At 27.8% G+C, this 19311-nt stretch overlaps 2 protein-coding genes across 3 annotated transcripts in view; one reads left to right on the top strand and one right to left on the bottom strand.

Annotated features, from left to right (window-relative positions):
• Positions 1-404: 404 nt before the first annotated feature.
• LOC136080015 (uncharacterized) lies at positions 405-3447 on the bottom strand. 2 transcript variants are annotated; one of them, XM_065796653.1, is made up of 6 exons: positions 3344-3447; positions 2727-2920; positions 1970-2104; positions 1740-1841; positions 1003-1636; positions 405-684 (listed from the first exon to the last, which is right to left on the bottom strand). In XM_065796653.1, the coding sequence occupies exons 2-5, from the start codon at positions 2863-2865 to the stop codon at positions 1410-1412; spliced, it is 603 nt and encodes a 200-aa protein (XP_065652725.1). In that variant the 5' UTR covers positions 2866-2920; positions 3344-3447; the 3' UTR covers positions 405-684; positions 1003-1409. The 2 variants fall into 2 exon arrangements, with proteins under 2 accessions (XP_065652725.1, XP_065652726.1); XM_065796654.1 differs by lacking the exon at positions 1740-1841.
• Positions 3448-7551: 4104 nt separating this feature from the next.
• The window catches only part of LOC136080014 (uncharacterized), a 134933-nt gene continuing 123173 nt past the window's right edge, over positions 7552-19311 (top strand). The window contains exons 1-2 of the mRNA XM_065796652.1: positions 7552-7660; positions 16911-16953. Of these exons, the coding sequence (XP_065652724.1) occupies positions 7640-7660; positions 16911-16953 (64 nt within the window). The 5' untranslated portion in view covers positions 7552-7639. The remainder of the gene's footprint in view (positions 7661-16910; positions 16954-19311) is intronic.

The following is a 19311-nucleotide window of genomic DNA, read 5'->3' as shown; positions in this document are numbered from 1 at the left end:
ATAGTGTTCGCTTTAATAAGCATTATTGGAAACTCATTTTTTGTTCATTAACTGATCGTAAGTGAAAAAATGTATTTTTCTAACGTAAATCTAATTAATATTCTGGTTTAGTGACGTCACTAAATCAGAATATTAAGTATAGGACAGCGTAAATGCTTTGCTATGCAACATGCATTGGTCCGTTTTCGTCTTTGCACGTGTTATTGTCATCACAGCTTAGAATATTAGCTATTGTTGTGCACTCGTTGGCTACAGATTTATTTATAATTTGCAATTTTCAACAAAGTAGTTCCTTAAAAATATAACTTCAGAAAAAAAAATAACAGATAATCAAAATAATTTTATAGACACAATTCTAATAAAATGACACTCAACTTAAAATTAGCTGGACTGTCACTTTAATGCTCAATACAGTTTGTATCTATTACTCGTAAAGAAAGCTTATTAATTGTTCATAATGAACATCGAACAATAAAACGAAATGATAGTATATATCTGCATGTGCACGTAATAAGATCAAGTGCTAATCTGCATCAACACTATTTGTTTTCTTTTGTTTTTCTCTCTTATCTCTTTCTGTGCGACCACCGTTCCGGTCTCTGACACCTCCCAACCATTTTCCCACTTGTCGTTCAACTATTTTTCGGTTACAGTTCCTTGTGCAAGCTCTTTTCTTGATGGCTTCTAACATTAATAATAAAACAAATAATTAAAATGTAAACAGCAAAAATTAGTAATAAAATGAAAATATTACATTCATGTTCAACAACCAAATAATAAAAATAAATTATTATTTTCATTATTTGGTTGTTGAACATGAATGTAATGTTTTCATTTTGTTATATGAATATTAACTATGGCAGTTATTATTTATTTAAAGTGTAAAATAAGTATTCAAATTCTGACATTTAACTGATACTCTAATTCAATAACAAAGCTAAAGAATGTAACATTAGTTAGACGCAAGTATAACTACATTTATGTTTAAAAACCTCAACTCACTGTAAATGACGGTGAAAATTTCTGATGTGCTGGACGATCTTTTGCCTTTAGTTCCCTGCATGTTAAACAAGATAGCCAAGTTTTTTACCATGAGGAATTTCATAATCCTTTTTGTTGTTTCCCAAATATCACGCCCACCCAAATCACTCAAATAGCCAATTTATGCACAATATGAAATATATTGGGCAATATTTTTTATGTAAAAAAAAACAAACAAATTTTTAATTATAAACAAAATCTACCTAACTAGCGATAACTGTAAACCATCCTTTCAATACATTGGATGGACAAATTTTAATATTAACTATATTCAGAATTGATTTAATGCAAAAAATTTCAAGCATTTTTTTTATAATATTTAAAAAAAATTTCTTAACTTACTAATGCATTAGCAAAGTCATTATTTTTCAGAATTCTTCTATTTCTTGAAAGTTATCCATTGATTGCATTGGAAAGACTACATCATCGGGAAGCTCTGTCTTATCTGCACTCTTGTTGTAATGTTGCAGCAAAATTTGCAGCATGTTGGTCTGAATGCGTTGAGTCTCCTGAATTTCCTTTTGAGTTTGCTTTATCTCCTCCATTGACGTTAAAATTCGTAATATTAAGGAGTCAGTAGTTGCCGATTTTGCTGCTTTATTTGAAAAAAAAGCATAATAGTAATGAGTTTGTAAACTTTGTCTTACATATAGATACACTGCTAAATGGAAAAACAAAACAAAAATTTAAATGCTAACATTGAACAATGTTCTGACGCTTCCGGGTTAGTATATTCTTTTGGTGCCCCGCCGGTGTAGTTTGGTCTGCATGAACTATTCTTCGCAATACATCACCAGAAGCTGTTCATAAAAAATAATATTATATAGTCAAAACTGTGCATCTCAACATTAAAGTTGTATGCCATAACAATTACTTTTTTAGGCATTAGTAAAAATAAAATGTAATCAAAACCGTAAAATAAACATACACTTAACATGTTCACTTTGCTGCGATAAAACTGATTCCTCTGATTCAGTTTGTTTATTTGCATTTTCTGAAACTGTGTCTCCTACTTCAGTTCGTTCATTTCCATTCTCTGAACGTGTGTCCATTGCAATGCATCCTAAAGAATATACTAACTTTTTCTAACAATATAACTAATTAACTATAATGCATATAACGGCTGTTATCAAATTGTAAACAATAATTTCATAAATGGTAACACGCTTAAAGAGGTAGTCTAGAAAATTTTAAATTTCAGTGAAGTAAAACTATTTAAGTGTTAGATTAATGTAATGTAGTTTAACACAGAAATAATTATTTCTTTTAGTGTCATCACCACACCAGATCGATAATAATCATTTCAAAGTTTGGTTATAAATATTACCTTTTGGATGACCTTGAATTAAAAAGTAGTCGTTGAAAAAGCCATTATCTTGTTTTCGTTAGCATATTACGTCTTTTTTGCATATTCAATAATATGTGTATATATATATATATATATATATATATATATATACACACAATTATACTATATATATATATATATACATATATATATATATAGTATAATTAAGTTATAAATGTCTGGATTAGCCAAAATTCCAAATTATGCCAAGGTAAAATGTTACATCAATATATTAATTATTATTCCGTAACTTCAACAATGCAGATTTTATGTACACTCTTATGAGAAATTTAATTATTATTTAATTGTTATGAGAAATTTAATTAACAAAACTGACCTTGTGAGGTTTGGTGTGGCTGCACGGATAATTCAGCAGCAGATATTGTCTTACTAATTTCAGTGGGGGGTGCTGGAGGTAAAAATTTAGTTTGCCGGTCAGATAATTTATGACATTTCTTCTGTTTTTTTGATGTCATTTTTGAACTTGTATCACTATCACTGTTAGTATCATCTGCCGGTGCAATAATTTTTCTAAAAAGTACAAATTGTTTGTGAAAAAATGAGACGGTACAGAAACTTGATACAAAGCTAGTTTAGTGATCAAATCAATTCTGCTATAGTTTTACTAACTCGTTTGCGTTGTCAGTTATTTTATAATAGCTCTAATATATAATTTATATGACACTTGAAACATGCCGACTGTCTCGATACCATGCGAATTGCAATATATAATTACATTAACCTTTACCACTGGCCTATGGTAGTAACACGTTTGTAGGTATTATACTATACAGCACATAAGAAATAAATTTTCAAATAGTAAATCAATTTAGTTTAGACTCTGAATTTATCATTGTTTGCTCTGTAATATATTACTTCAATTAGTTAAATTGTAAATTTTATGTGAAATACATCACAAGATTTCTTTTATATAATATGAATGCAGAAATATACCTTTTACGTCTTTTACCATCTTCTTCTCGATCTGTCTGCAAATCAGACGAATATTCAGCTACTTTTCATTTTTCCACCGCTCTCTGATACGTAACTAAAATTATTGTAAAGTATACCATGCATGCGTTTCATTTCTATAAAAATTTATATTTATATTATTATAAGTAATTTAACTGCAATTTATAAATACGTACAAAAATTTGTATCACTTCGAAAAATTATTCTGTATTACACATTTCATTAATAAACTATATATACAATATTACTACATTCAGTTATGTAAACCTGCTTTTCCAAGTGTTCTAATTTTGTACTAATTCCAATTCTTATTGGGATTAGCACTGGTCTGCACTAACTTCAAAACCTCATGTTTTGCCTCAGTGTCGGGCCAGAAACACTCATCTTCTTCTGCAGAAGTAAACCATTCAACTGGAATGATGTCTACTGTTCCGTAAGTTATGAATTCAACAACTGCAAACATTTCCTACTAAAAAAGTTTAGTTCAATTCACACAGCTGTACCAATTATGTTGTTGCAAAGTTTATTAGTTAATAAAAATTTATAGATATATAACTTAGTTTCTTTGATAATCTTCTCACTTTATAAATTCCTAAACTTGATGACGACAAAGGATATGTAAAAAGGGGACAGCTTCCAAAAAGTTTTTATATACAATTACTGTATTATAATTTGATGACTTCAATATATTTCGCACAAGAACAATGTCTTCATGAATTTTAAAACAATTATTTCCAAGTGAAACCATAATAAACAAACTAGCTCCTTTATATTGGCCATACTGTTCGTAAATATTTCGTGGAAGATTTTCAGGCAATGGACCTAAGTAGTGCTGATGTAAATGTTTACAAATTTCCTTGTTTTCTTCAATTTTACAACATCTTTCTTTTTCAGCACATCGACGAAGTATTTGGCTAATAGGATTTTGTGGGCGTCTAACCAGTTTTTTCAATTGCCCTAAATAATTTTCAAAAGGAAATGCTGCCACATTATCCAAACTGCCATACTTCCTACAGTCATTTACTACATGAATAATTGAATGCACATTATACAAGTTCATGCGACTATATTATATACAAGTTCATGCGACTATATTATATACAAGTTCATGCGACTCATATATAATTTCAAAGTTTTTCACAAAAGTTATTAGCAGGTTTTTAACATAATCAAAAAACTTATTACACAACTTTGGATTAAGTAAAAATGTCATAGACACGCTTAACAGTAAGAAATTACAATAAACATTATCAGAAACCAACTTAAACAAAATAGTAGGTCCAGTATATAAAAAAAATTGGCGCAACTCTGTTGCCTTCCATTGTTGGTACTCATACAGTGATCTAGGACGTCTCGCAAACTCTTTAGGAAAATATTTTTTAAGTGATATAAGTTTTTTCAGATATTTTATTAACTGTGTTAGCAGACAACCTATTTTTTAAATCGCCCTTGATCCATAGAGATATGATCCGCCTAACTATTCCCAAGCATACAAGGTGCATGTAATCAAGAGGACATTGTGTAACAAGTCCTACTGGCAATTCAGTTAACGGTGAAAGTGCGATATGGTGATTTTCATCTTTTTGCATGATAATGTCCGTATCAGTACGTAGTGTTGAATTTGTATCGGAAAACGTCATTCTATATTTCAAATGGACCCCTTCTTGTAAACAGCGTTCACAGCCATTGTAACCGCAATGTCCTTCAATACATTTATTAAAAGCTCTAGCTGGGGCGTCACAAATTATTGCATTTATAAATATGTCATATCGTTTTCCACGGTATTCTAAACCTTCCGACAGAATTCATTTCTAAAATAAAATCATTTAAATATTCCTCTACTGATGTTGGCTTTGTCTTGCCTGTATAAAGTCCAATAATAAAAACTTGTTTTTTAGGTAATTCATTTACATACCCGAGTATTGGCCAAAGTTGCGTATTTGAGCTATGAAAGAGTGGAATGCCGTCAACATTTATATTTAAAGATAGTGCAGTATTGTCTGATAATGTCGATTAATTTAATTGCGATAATGCACTCAATAAGGCAGTTTTTACTCCAACATAATAGTATGATCCACCAGCTCTGGCGATGATATTAGAAACCTTCTTAGGTGTTTCCATCAAAGTGCGTTCATCTTTAGGAACATTTAAACCTGCCAACCATAGAATATGGAATAGAGCAGTTACTGCAGTAGTAGAAATATCATGTGTAACTACCCACGTAGCTAGCTGATCACGAATATCACATTTACAAACATTCTCTTCATCATCGCTACTGCCTACGAACTTGTCAGAATATTAACTGAAATTGGATTCATTGTCGTTAAAGTTTCCATTAGTAAGATCATACGTACTTTCTTCACTATTAAATAATTTGCTTTTACTTTCAACATCGTATTGCAATGATACATCTGAAAGATTATTATCTATCTTTTTGGAATTTTCATCAATTTCATTTTCATCCAATATGCAAGAACGTATTTCTACATCTCCACTGGTCATTATATTATTAACTGATTCATAACACAGACCTAAGTCATTGTTAATGTCGGGCTAATAATAGTAAATAATAAGTTTCGTAATTTTAATAATTTGCCCAAATGGGACCCATATAAAATTGTATGACAAGCCCACATCAAGCCCATGCCCGGATGCCCACGCAATCCCGGGATACAACCCATCTGGGCATGCTGGCCGGGATATAATATAATGTAAAATAAAATATAATGTAAAATATAATGTAAAAATAAAATTATAATGCCATAATCCCTCGCTAATTGGGGTACATTAAAAGTCAAGTGACTTCCATGTCCATCAAATCTTCCATGTCCATATAAAACTTTCTTTTCAAGGTGTTTTATTTTCTTGACAAATGCATTTAACCATTTTTCAAAAATATAATCTTGCATTAAACCAGATTCTGTAACCCCATACAGCGTATCTGGCGGTCTTTTACCCAAGTAGATTGTAACTCTCTTTTTCCTTTATAAATAAGACATGGTGGGTAGAGTTCACGGTCGGCACTTGCTACAAAGATGACACTGTACTGGTGTCTCCCGGCAATTCTTGAATATGTTACCCCGGTACATTTAGAGACAAACATTTTAACTTTAGTAGGGTCAATACCTAGACCAGTTTCGTTTAAATTAAATATTCTTTCTGGGTGGTCATTTAAATTGTTTTCATCCAAAAGGTTTTGATAAATTTAAAAAAATTCATTCACCACATATCTAGATAGCCCTTTGGTCCTTGCTTTAATTAGTGCTTTGGACTTTCGCCTTGCAAGTTCTTCTTTCCATCTTCTTTCAAAATTTATAATGAAGTCACAAAGGGGTGTGTCATTTTTAAATGGTGTCTTCCTACCCGCTGACTGTACATAACTGTGCACCATTTATTGCAAATCTTTTCTGTTTAGTGATATCCACAATTTGCTGTAAAAATTTACTTTATTTTCAAGAATATTTTATGTCCACAAGCGTAAAGCCTGATCTTGCATTTTTCTGTTCTAAAATTTTGCTGGAGTTGTTCCCATTTTCTCATTAAATTTTTTATTTTTCCAATTTTTGGAAATTTTAAGAAAAATAAACCAGGTGGTGATCGTTCAGGTAGCAAGAATCAGATATGCACAAACCCCAACAACAGTGTTTAGTTACAACTTTAAAATTTGTTTCTACTTGCACTGGTATTAAACTTTCCTCGTATTTTGTAATGTTTGTCCGCATTTCAGTCCCAGTAAGCTTTGCAAGTTAAGTTTTTTCTGACAAATTTTCAGAAAAAACTTAACTTGGCATAATTCAACCGTCAGTTTAGCGTCAGTTTTGGAGAAGTATATAACAATCAGCTGGTTTTGATTAGATGCACGTATTTTTTACTGCTAAGTAAATAGAATAAATTTTTTTAAAAAAAAGTAATTATTTTTAAAATAAAACGACATGGAAAGTTACAGGTTTTATAAGGGAAACCAAGATTAATAGTAACACGAATTATTTTTTTATTTAAAAATGTTTTACCTTTTAATAAGCTTGTTAAAACAACGATGTAAAAACACACATTATTGTAACGTTTGTTGGCACCAAGATGTTTGATTAAGTCAATACATTTTTCTATTATTAATATTACAATTTTAAAAGTTCAAGACAGTATTATAAAAATAAAAATTCGCAAAAAAATTTTAATAATAAATGACAAATACCAAAATCAATTGATATTTAGAAAGCTGAAAAAAAAACTTATAAGAAAGCATAAAAAAAAAGTTTTTACGATAAAAAAAAAAATAACATGGTCAAAACTGTTGTTTTGGTAAGATCTTTTTTATTTAATTCTTATATTTTAGATTGTTGTTTTATATTTTAAGTTTTAATGGTTTTGTAAAATGTTCTTCAAATTTATTTTACCATAACACTAATATTATCGAATAAAAGTGGCAACAGTTTATATAGAAACATTTATTCGTCATTTATAAACATTTGACAATATTCTTGTTTTACAATTTTCATCAATAAAATTTGAATAAAAAAAAAATTAATAACGACAGGAGCAATTAGAAGACAGAAGTCTTGTCATCAAGCTCCTATAGTAAGCGTAAAGTATTTTTAACACATTTTTCATTATATAAATTTACAAATATGTTATTTATTGCACTTATTTGTAAATTTATCATTATATAATTTTACAAATAAGTGCAATAGTTAAATAAATACATACAGTAAGAAATATTACAAGATTTTTTTATTTTATAAAATTTGTTTGTGTCTGTTAATTCAAGTAAATGCTGTTTAACTATTTTTTAAAAACAGTTTATTGAAGTTATACTTTTCATATTTTCATTAAGAACTATGTTCCACAGACGAGGTTCTCTATATGAAACAGTCTGTTATACATAATACGCTCAAGCAACTTTGAGAGCAACTTTGATATTGGTCTGTAGTTAGATGATATAGAATCTACTCTTGCTATTTTTTATTGACAAGGATAAATTCCAGTTGTTGCTTTATGATTGAAGATAAACAAAAGGGTTTTTTTTTATAACATCAAAAACACCTTTTAGAACATTAACAATAATGTGACCACCATCTCGGCACTTTTATTTATTTGAAGCGCATTAAAGGATGCCTGAAGTTCAAAGACAGTTCCGACTCATCCATTACATAATGAGTTTTTTTTAAATAGAATTGGAATGTTTTATTTCCATAGTCGTATCTGCTGCTAATTTTTTTCATATTTTTTAAAAAATGTGTTGAAGTTTTCAGCTATTTCTTTCTTATTTTGTTTTTATAAGTACTTTTTTGTTCAAGCTTAGCTCCAATCTATTTGGAACGTGTTATTTTGTAATTGTTTTTTCCCTGTAACTTCTTTAGTTACTTCCCATGTCTTTTTACTATTTCCTATTGAATGTTTTAAGAGGTTAGAATAATATCTTTTTTTATTTGCTTATTTACTCTTTTAAAGCAGTTTTTATACTTTTTTTCATTTAACTTCATTGTTATAAGTTTTATTTTTTAAAAAGTTTTCATACAACCTTTGTTTTTTTCTGTATGGTTTTCTTAGACCATTTGTCATCCACGGGTGATTAAAGTTTTTGGAACTGGTTGTTTTTTTAATTTTTGGAAAGGATCTTTCCTATTGTTTAGAAAACAACTGTAAAAAAAGGTTGTATGCATCATTAGCATCATTGGACTCAGTTAAAAGATTCCAATCAATTTCTGTAAATAGTTCTCAAAATTTTATAATAGATTGGTTGTTTATTTATCTTACATATGTTGCAAATACATTTTTAGATTCAGGAATTAAAGAGTAATTTATAAGAAAACTTGGAAAATGATTGCTGATATCAGTTTTTAATATTCCACTTTTGATTTTGCAAGTCATGGCAATATTAACAATAATGTTATGAATAATTGAAGAAGTATTGCGTGTTACGCGCTTTGGTTTGTTAATTACAGGTATTAAACTGTTCTGAAGTAGAGTATTTATAAACCGTTTAGCGTAGGAATCATTATTTATTTTTTGAATATCTATGTTAAATCACCAAATAATTAAATATGTTTTTTAATGACTTTTGGCAATATATTTTTTGTGTGTTTTTCATATGCTTTAAAATTACCATTAGGTGGTCTGTAAAGAGAAGTTATAAAAATATTTTTGGTTTTCTGATTAAGAATTTCAATTGTTTACGACTCACAATTAGCGTCATTGACACTGAGGTTTAGTAATTTTCTAAAAGTAACAGAATTAAAAATAAAAATGCATACGCCCCCGTCAATGCTGTTTTTCCTGGGTTGGTGTTTTATACTCCTGATGCTCAAATTTAATAATGAAAAATTGGATAATGAAGAGTTTAAATACTGCATCACTTATATTAAAATAAACAGTATCTATTGAAAAGTTATTAAAATAACTACGTTAAGGTTGAAGTAGTTTGTTTAAAGTATCGTGTTTTCTCTTCTAGATATATCAAAAACATTCAATATATTATTTTCCGCCACTTAAAAATGCATATATACGTATACCTCTGAAAATTTATTTAAAAAATATATAACTTTTTAATTTTGATTTGATTTATTGTTAATAAAATAAAGTTTTTTGAAATAATTATTTTTATCATAATTAAGATAAACATTTTTACCATTGAAATGTTCCGCCAATAACTTTTTTCTTATAACCACAGTTTCACGGGAAGATTCTTCGTTCATATACACGTTAGTTCCTTTAAGCTTATATGATTCTTTCAGAGTTGTAACTTGTCTCTATACCTTAGCAAATTAATAACAACTGTTATTACTTTGCAAATTAATTTGCAAAAAGCAATTGAGTTTTTTCTTCTGCTTCATTCCACCTTTCTTTTTCAGTTTTCAACAACCCATCAATTCTCAGGTATTTTCTTCTGGATCTATCTTTAGATATTCTCTGTTTTTCCTTGATATTTTCATTAAATTATTTTTCTTATCTTGATTTTTCATTTACTTGTTCGTTGATAATGGCAATTTTTTTATCGAACAACTCCTCGTGGAAATTCAAGCTCAACTTATCATTCTTTGCATCATTAACTAATAAATTTATTTTGTTAGAATTATCATTAACTTTTTGTTTAAGTTTTTCTAGTCTTTCATTGAATATCTTGGTGTTTGCAGATAAAATGTCGATAACGATTTGTTCTTGCTGTTTCAATATAATCGCCATCTAATTTTTATATTCTGAAACATTGCTGCAATTTCTTTTTTATATTATAAAGTTTATTTTTTGTGTTTTATTTTAAAATATCAATAATATTTAAAAGTTTTATATATAAATATATTTTTGATACTTTAAAATATCAAAAATATTAAAAAAAGATATTAAAATCTTAAAAAAATCAACAACAAAAAAATCAAAGTATTATATACTAAAAAAATGTTATTAGTCTAACATTAATATTTAAGTGTTAAACTAATTACTGTTGGTACTTTTTAATCAAAAAATTTGGGTAATAAAAAGGATACAGGCATTGATTTGAACATAGTTACATTTTCAAAAAAAAACAACATAGAGCTACTATGTAAAGCTTAACGGATTCTTAGCATTGCCTTTAAAATATGCAATAAAAGCCGTAATTTTATTCAATTTGATTTCGCAAATTTTACCCTTTCCGTATATTTACAGATTGCAAAGTGAAGAAAGTTTTTAAAATGTCATCAGCTCATATAAATGCCTTTATTGTATGCAATGAAATCCGTATTGTTAATCATTTTCATTTTGCAAAGTTTGCTCTTTCCGCATATTCACTGATTGCAAATCGGAAGAAGTTTTTTATAATGCCTTCGGCACAGAAAAATGCTGTGGAATTGTGATATATCACAATATATATATATATATATATATATATATATATATATATATATATATATATATATATATATATATATAATAATATATATATATATATATATATATATATACATATATATATATATATGTATATACTTATATTGATTTTATTATTATTGTTGTTGCTACCATAACAATAATTACTTTTCTTACACAACACCATAGATGGTGTTGTGTAAGAAAAGTAATTATTGTTATGGTAGCAATAACAATAATAATAAAATCAATATTAGTATATACATATAAATATATGTATATATATATATATATATATATATATATATATATATATATATATATATATATATATATATATATATATATATATATATTCTACCTGATCTGACCCATAAAACTACGGGTCTTTATAAGTCTATTCCTCACTGACCTTTTCTATACATTTTTCCTTATATATATGTCCTAGCTTTCCAGACCAATAAAATAGGGTCTTTAGCAAACCTAGAATATATATACTTATCTATTCCACACCGATCTTTTCTATACCCATTATTAGTTTGTTTTTACGTAAAATAATTCATTTTGAAAAATTGCTTTAAAGAAATTTATGTTAACAGGGCAGCTTATCCGCATACCTAGAGTTTATGAGACATTTATGATAAGGTTTGTTTTTCTCCTTAACGCAGCCCTAAACTAAGTGCGCTGTCATCAGTGTCGTATTGGAGAATTAAAGACCTTCCCTAGTAAATTTTAAGTATTTTTTTATCTTGCTGTAATTATAGCAATATTTATAGCAAAACTTTTATTATAGTTTATATCCATAATGATTATAGCAATATTTATAGGAAAAAATAATTGTATAACAAAAAAGTTTTTTTAATTCTCAAAATAAAATTCAAAAGTTTTTTCATTTTCGTAGATTTAGTATTCACGATTCCATATAATGGCTGCAAACTCAACATATGCTAAAGACGTTTGCACTTATAGACATTTGAACGCAACGCTATAAAAATAGCAGTATTAAAAAGATCTTTCACCATTAAAAACTATAGACTATAAAACGCTAAGAAATTGTCAAAAATTACGCAACGCTAAATTTATTAAAAAAAAAAGAAGACTTTAAGTTCTATTAGATTTTTTAGTTTAACTTACTACTCTGCAAAAGAAAAGTTTTGCTCTGTTTTGTTTTGTTCATTAGTAAAATTTAGGGTTGCATAATTTATGGACGATGCCTAATAATAGTTAAGCAAAAAATAATGGAGCATATTACTATTTTGATGGTTATATAAATTCTGTCGTTGTTGTGCACTCAGTTTAGAATGTTTAACGGAGGCGTAAAAAAATAACTGATTTACTCTATTTCCTTATTATATGAATATTGAAAAACTTCAACTTTTATTATTAATTTTTTTCAAAAGTAATAACTTTAATAAAATAGTTTACTTTAAATATAAAATTAGAATTTTCAATTATACTCTTATTAAAAACATTTTTTTAACCTACTCACTGATTTAAATAAAGTTAAGGTTACCGCGCGGTAAGTTTAAATCGTCAGTAACCGTTTACACATCACTCCGTTAAATCCTGCAATAAGCTATCGGCTATTAAAAGAATTTGGTAATTTTAAACGCCAGCGATGAAAAAAAAACTCGTATTCCAAAGTCGCCGTTTGGTTAGCGGCAAAAGTAAATTTAGTTATTGGTAGGCTATTAACGCAAAAATCTAGCCCTGCTCTACCCTACTAATAAAACTGTTATTGCAGAAACTACAATAGCAGTTTTAACAATCAAAACAAGCGTAAAACAAATAAGTTTACTTCTATAACAAGTATGCAATAATATATACTATATTAAGTTTATATAATTTATCGCTTTTTTATTAAAAAAGTTAAGTATATTATTTATACAGATATTGTATTTAAATAAAAAAAAGAATTTATAAAAAAATGTTTTTTGCCTTTGATTATGATGCACGCATTGTTACAAACATATATACATAATAAATACAAGCGTATCTAAATAACATTTATGTGTTTATTTTGGTATATAAGCAAATATGTTTATACTTTGATTCATAAATAGATAAGTACGTACTTAAAGTACGTACCTGAATATATTCATATATGCACATATACATTTATGTATGTATGCAAATATATATATATATATATAAATATATATATATATATATTTATATATAAATATATATATATATATATAAATATATATATATTTATATATATATATATGTATGTATATATGTATATATATATATATATGCATATATATATATAAATGTATAAATATATATATACATGTAAATGTATATATTTAAATATATATATATATATATATATATATATACATATACATATATATATATATATATATATATATATATATATATATATATATATATATATATATATATATATATATACATATATATATATACATATTTATATATAAATATATATATATATATATACATATATGTATATATATTTATATTTAAATATATACATTTATATGTATATATATATTTATATATATATATACATATATATACATATATATATATGTATATATATATATATATATGCATATATATATACATATATATATATACATATATATATATATATATATATATATATATATATATATATATATATATATATATATATATATATATATATGTATATATATATTTACATTATGTTGTTTCTTTAATCGGGTTAATATATAAATATATATATATAAATATATAAATATATATATATATATATATATATATATATATATATATACATAAATATATATTTATATATATATATATATATATATTTTTATTATATATATATATATATATATATATATATTTATATTCTATATATATATATATATATATATATTTATATATATATATATATTTACATTATGGTGTTTCTTATTTCGGGTTAAATTTTGTTTTTTGTTTTTCAGTGTGCCACCCACTAAAATGGTTCATTTTTGTGAGAAAATAAATGTGTAAAAATTTCAAGGGGAAAAAAACATTTTTACTGGGCGCTACCATTCATTGAAATTTAAGGCATACTTTACTATGCGTTCTTAGTCATTAACATAGGAAAAATTATAAAACTGGTGGAGACTGGTGATAATGACTCACTTACTTAGTACACCATTATTTATTTATTACATGCATTAAAAGCATCCATTTTCTGTCTTTGCATTTCTACTTATTTTTTAAAAGACAGCAATAAACATGCTTTTTTACTTTGATTGTAGGTTTATTTAAGACAACTGTTACTGTTATAAGATATATTGCCTATGAAAGTTGTTTTTTTTCTGACAGGATATTTTTGTCTATATTTTTGAACTACCAACAACAGGAACTGTTTTTGCTCTTCGTTATTTGTATGTAGTCTATTCTGTTCTTCCATTAGTGCTACATCACGTTGTGCAATGTCGTTGACAATTTTCATACTTCGAACAGTGGACTTTAAAGTTTTGAACTCATCATCATGTTCCCACTCACACTCACTGTTATGAAGAAAGTGTGATGGAAGTAACATGATGCTGAAAAGAAATCTTTGTGTATTAAGCGTGACAAAGTCCTTCAGTTTCTTTTCTTGGATAACTAAGCAGTCTACAGTAGCCCGTTTCATAGGTATCTGATCTGAAACATTGTTCAATTCTTGGACCATCTTGACCTTCGTCTCAGGGCGAACCTCATCATCAAAAAAATCTAAAGCAACAAGTTCCTCTAATCGGTACCAAAGATGCCCTTGTAACTTCTTCACAGCAATTTTCGAGATCTAAGGATGCTGGGTCTTGTTGGCATCCAAGTCTTTTAAGAGCTGCTGATCAAGTCTAGGAGCTGAGGTTGCTTCGGGAGATCTGTACCAGGCTGTAATGTACAGTCAAACCGTGAAAAGGCTAGTTTTCTTTATTCCCTTCTCCTCTCTTTTCGTCAAACTAAATTGATCTCTAAACATTCAAATCTTTAACGCATAAAAAGCTTTCACCATCCAACGAGTACGTTGTAGACCGGCAGGAGCTTTAAATGAAATGCCCCTCAAAGGAACACTTCCCTAAACAATAATAGACAACTCCAATAGTTCTCGGTAGTCGTCATGAGGTTGAAAGACTTGTAGTTGATCTTTGCAAAAGACGATTCTTTTATCAGTGATATCGGTAAGAGCATTTGAAGCTTTCTTATCAGACAGTGCTGCGTGGTACTTTGTAGAATCAAATAAGACCCAACTTTTCTGAAATAATTTAAAGAGTGGTATGTCAGGTCCACTGGAAGGGGCGAGACATAGCAAAACTACTGCTTCCGAAATAATTTCCAGACAACATACCAACAACAACGTATCTATTCCAAACTTCTGCTCTAGAAGAATGCAAGCCCTATTTATTGGCCCAGTAATGGCTACAGTAGTATCAAAGCACATGCACTTTACTTGATTGTTAATTCCATATGCCACTAACACGTCATGCACTGCCACGTCTAAGACGCTTTGGAGCCGGTGTATTTGAAGTTGACGGCTCAGGGTCATCCTGGTTACCAGGCAAGGCATCTTCTTGAATTATGCTATCTTCTTTAGGGTTATCTTCACCTTCAGATGATTATGGAAGAACAACTGTTTCTTCTCGAGATTTTTATGCCATCTCCTCTCGGTCCCTTTTTCGGTTCATTTCCTTTTTTTTTTTTGGATACTTCTTCCTGCTTTGCCAATTCCTTATTGACTGGACCCATTTTGCCTCTTCGAATTTTCTCTCTTTGGGATAAAAGGAAGTCCTTATCCTCCTGAATGGTGATCATTTCAAATGCGTTGGCATGGGCAATATTGAATAGTTCTTCTAACCCTTCATTCCATTGGTCTTCCTTTTGTTTCAAATAATCTGAACGCTTAGCTTTATTCTCTATATTTTTTTTCAACTTTTCCCATTCCTTCTAAATGTTTTCGAATTTAGGGGCAACTTTCTATTTTAAATGCACTGGTATTCGGGCCTTTGACCAAACTTCAAAAACATCATTTGCTGTGGAATGTAATGCTTCCTTAACGTTTTGCTTGCAATCTACTTGTTATAAAAAAAAAAGGGCCAACACTTCCCTTTTTGGTGAAAACATAACACTATCCAAAGAAGAGGGCATCTGTCCAATAAGCCATATCTCCGTTTTCTTTCTGGTAGCTATCGTTGCACTGGTTGATAATGCCATCATTGTACAGTTGTTATACTAGTTTAACCACAAAAGGAACCATTAAGCATTATCGACACAATCCTACACACTAAAAGTAAAAAAATTACTAATTAGTTTAATTAAATTAAATTAGTTAAAAGAGGTTTGTACGCTAAGCACTGACCACTTTTGTTGCATAACATCATACACAACATAGGGATTTTTAGGGTACATTACTTTAGTGTCGGTACAACCCTTAAATAATGATCTAAAAAAACAAAAAAAACGATATTTCTTTTTTATGATAATGAACCAAATGGCAGGGTTGCCCATGCAAAAATCGAATCTTCATATAAGAAACACCCTAATATATATATAAATATATATATATATATATATATATATATATATATATATATATATATATATATATATATATATATATATATATATATAATATATATATATATATAAATATATATATTAATACATATATATCATAGTCATGTATTTTAGTTGTATTTATTTATTTTGTTTTTAGTTAATATTCTTTTGCGCTACTCTTGGAGATGGACTTTATAACGGCAAGTCGATTTAATTTGAATGATATTGTCATTTAAATATGTTACTTTTTTGTATGAAGTGTTTTTATGTTATTTTTTACAAACTCAGCGCAAATAAAAATTGAAATAATATATATACAGAAGTGATCGAGATGGTTTTACCTTTTAAAAACAGCTATCTTCCAGACATTTAATAATTTCCAAAAGATTTATATGTTCATGCCAATGTCAAAAAACGATGCTTCGCGAAAGTTGCACTTATGGGAGCCTGGAAACAAACAGCTCCTAATTATCATTCCTACCCTTTCCTTCCTTAGCACATTACGTGGGAATAACTGTTTTGTAAACAATTTTCTTATTAATTTTATTTAAAGTTCTGTTCACTGACAAATTTCAAATTTTTTGCAATAATCTTTTAATTGCCTGATTATATGACCCTGCAAAGTTTACAGCCCACTTAAACTGAATAGGATTATAACTTTATTTGGTCATAAATTTTGAAAAATTAGAGGTTTTGCATGAAACTTGAAATTGTTGATGAATCTAAATTTAGATAAAAATAAGAAAGAAATAGTTTAAATAAACTTTTCTCACACATTTAAAGCTAGAGGGTTTTTTTTTGCTTGCAGGCTATAATCGTCGCTACTTTTTGCGAAGCATTGTTTTTTTATATTTTTATTTTATGTTTTTTTAACCAGCAGGCACAGCAAAGTGACGAATACGCGTATTTCACGTTACTTTTGGCACGTAACATTTAGGTGACTTTTTAGTCCCAATGAAATGACCAAAAGACCTGATTTATGGACATGCTTTTCACGTTACTTTTGGCACCTGAAATTTAGGTTACTTTTTGGTTCTCATAAATTTCATAACGACCAAAAAAGAACATAAATTTAAAATGCCAAAAGTAACCCGAAAAGCACGTCCATATATAATGTCTATTGGACATTTCATAGCATGAAATGTCCAAAAGAGGTTACGTATAGACGCGCTTTTCAAGTTACTTTTGGCACGTGATATTTATTAAGTCATACTTATGACCAAAGAACGTGACTAATGGTCGTATTTTCACGTAACTTTGAAGCATGCTAATAACGTGCCTTCTGAGTCATTTTTTAACGAAAAGCATTTCTTTATTGCAATAATTATACTTTAAAGTTGCGAGCTTTTGGATACGTTTAAAGAAAAAATATTTAACGTTGAGGAAATATTTCATACGTGTTAAATTACATGGTTTTATTAGTAAGTAAATTAGTTCTTGACACAAACATTTTATATTTGTAACAAATGTTATATTTTTGTTCAAATATCATCCTTATATCGAATAAGTAAAGGTTCAAAGCAAAGATCTGCTTCCAACTTACGAAGAGTACGCTTCAAACTTTATTTCATGAATCAGTCGATATTTTCTCCCATTATAGCTAGCGACATCAAGTTTAGCTATAAAGAAACGAATAAAATATTAAATAATAATAATGAATATTGAAATATCTTGAAACACAAATTTTTAACAAAAATCTTACTTGTTGAGTCACTAACTACTATAGCAAGTAGATTTTTTTAGCGTTGCATTTTTTTTGCTTTAATCTTAAGCATTATAAAATAATTTTGATAAAACAATACTACATAAAATAAAAAATATAAACAAATGAAAAAAGTAATTTGTCTTCTAGTTTTTCATTTATCAAGTTTGTTTTATCTGTATTTTTTCATTTAAAACGAATTGAATCAATTTTCACTCAAATGAACTTTGTGATAGAAAAAGTAAAAACAACAAAATAATAAAAGAGCTTTATACTCTGAATACTAAAAGATAAATAAGGATTTGAAAAGATAGATAACAAAAAAGTTGACCATAAGAAAGAAAAAAAAAAAAAAAAGAGGAAATCAAAGATTCAAACAAAAAAAAAGAAAAAAGTTGTATATCCATATAAATTTTTTATATACATCTCAAAAGTAAACAAATGTGTGTAATGGAGTGATTATTATTAGAGAAAGGCATACCTGGAATCGCCAAATAATATATTCTGATCAGTCAATTTGTTTCCTTCGTTTTCCATCTTCTTATATTTGCACATGTTCCATACATTAACTCACAGATGCAAAGGTAAAAATATAAACACCTAATAAAACAATAAACAAAATCTCATAAAAAAATTAATTTAAAATATTGAAACTTAATGGTTTAAAGCTATTGGCTATTGTTTAAATTAAATTATTAGCTCAACTTTTGAAACCCGAAAAACTATCAGCACAATTACTGCAAACACTAAATAACTTAGTATAAGTGTAAGATGAAAATGCTGCATTAACGTATACACTTATACCTTAAGTATATAACTATGTACAAAACATAAACGATACTTTTTTTGCATAAAC

Source organism: Hydra vulgaris, chromosome 05, assembly GCF_038396675.1.
Source record: "Hydra vulgaris chromosome 05, alternate assembly HydraT2T_AEP".
Classification (NCBI taxonomy): domain Eukaryota; kingdom Metazoa; phylum Cnidaria; class Hydrozoa; order Anthoathecata; family Hydridae; genus Hydra; species Hydra vulgaris.
Note: the sequence above shows the minus strand (reverse complement) of the source record. Positions and strands in the feature narration are given on the sequence as shown.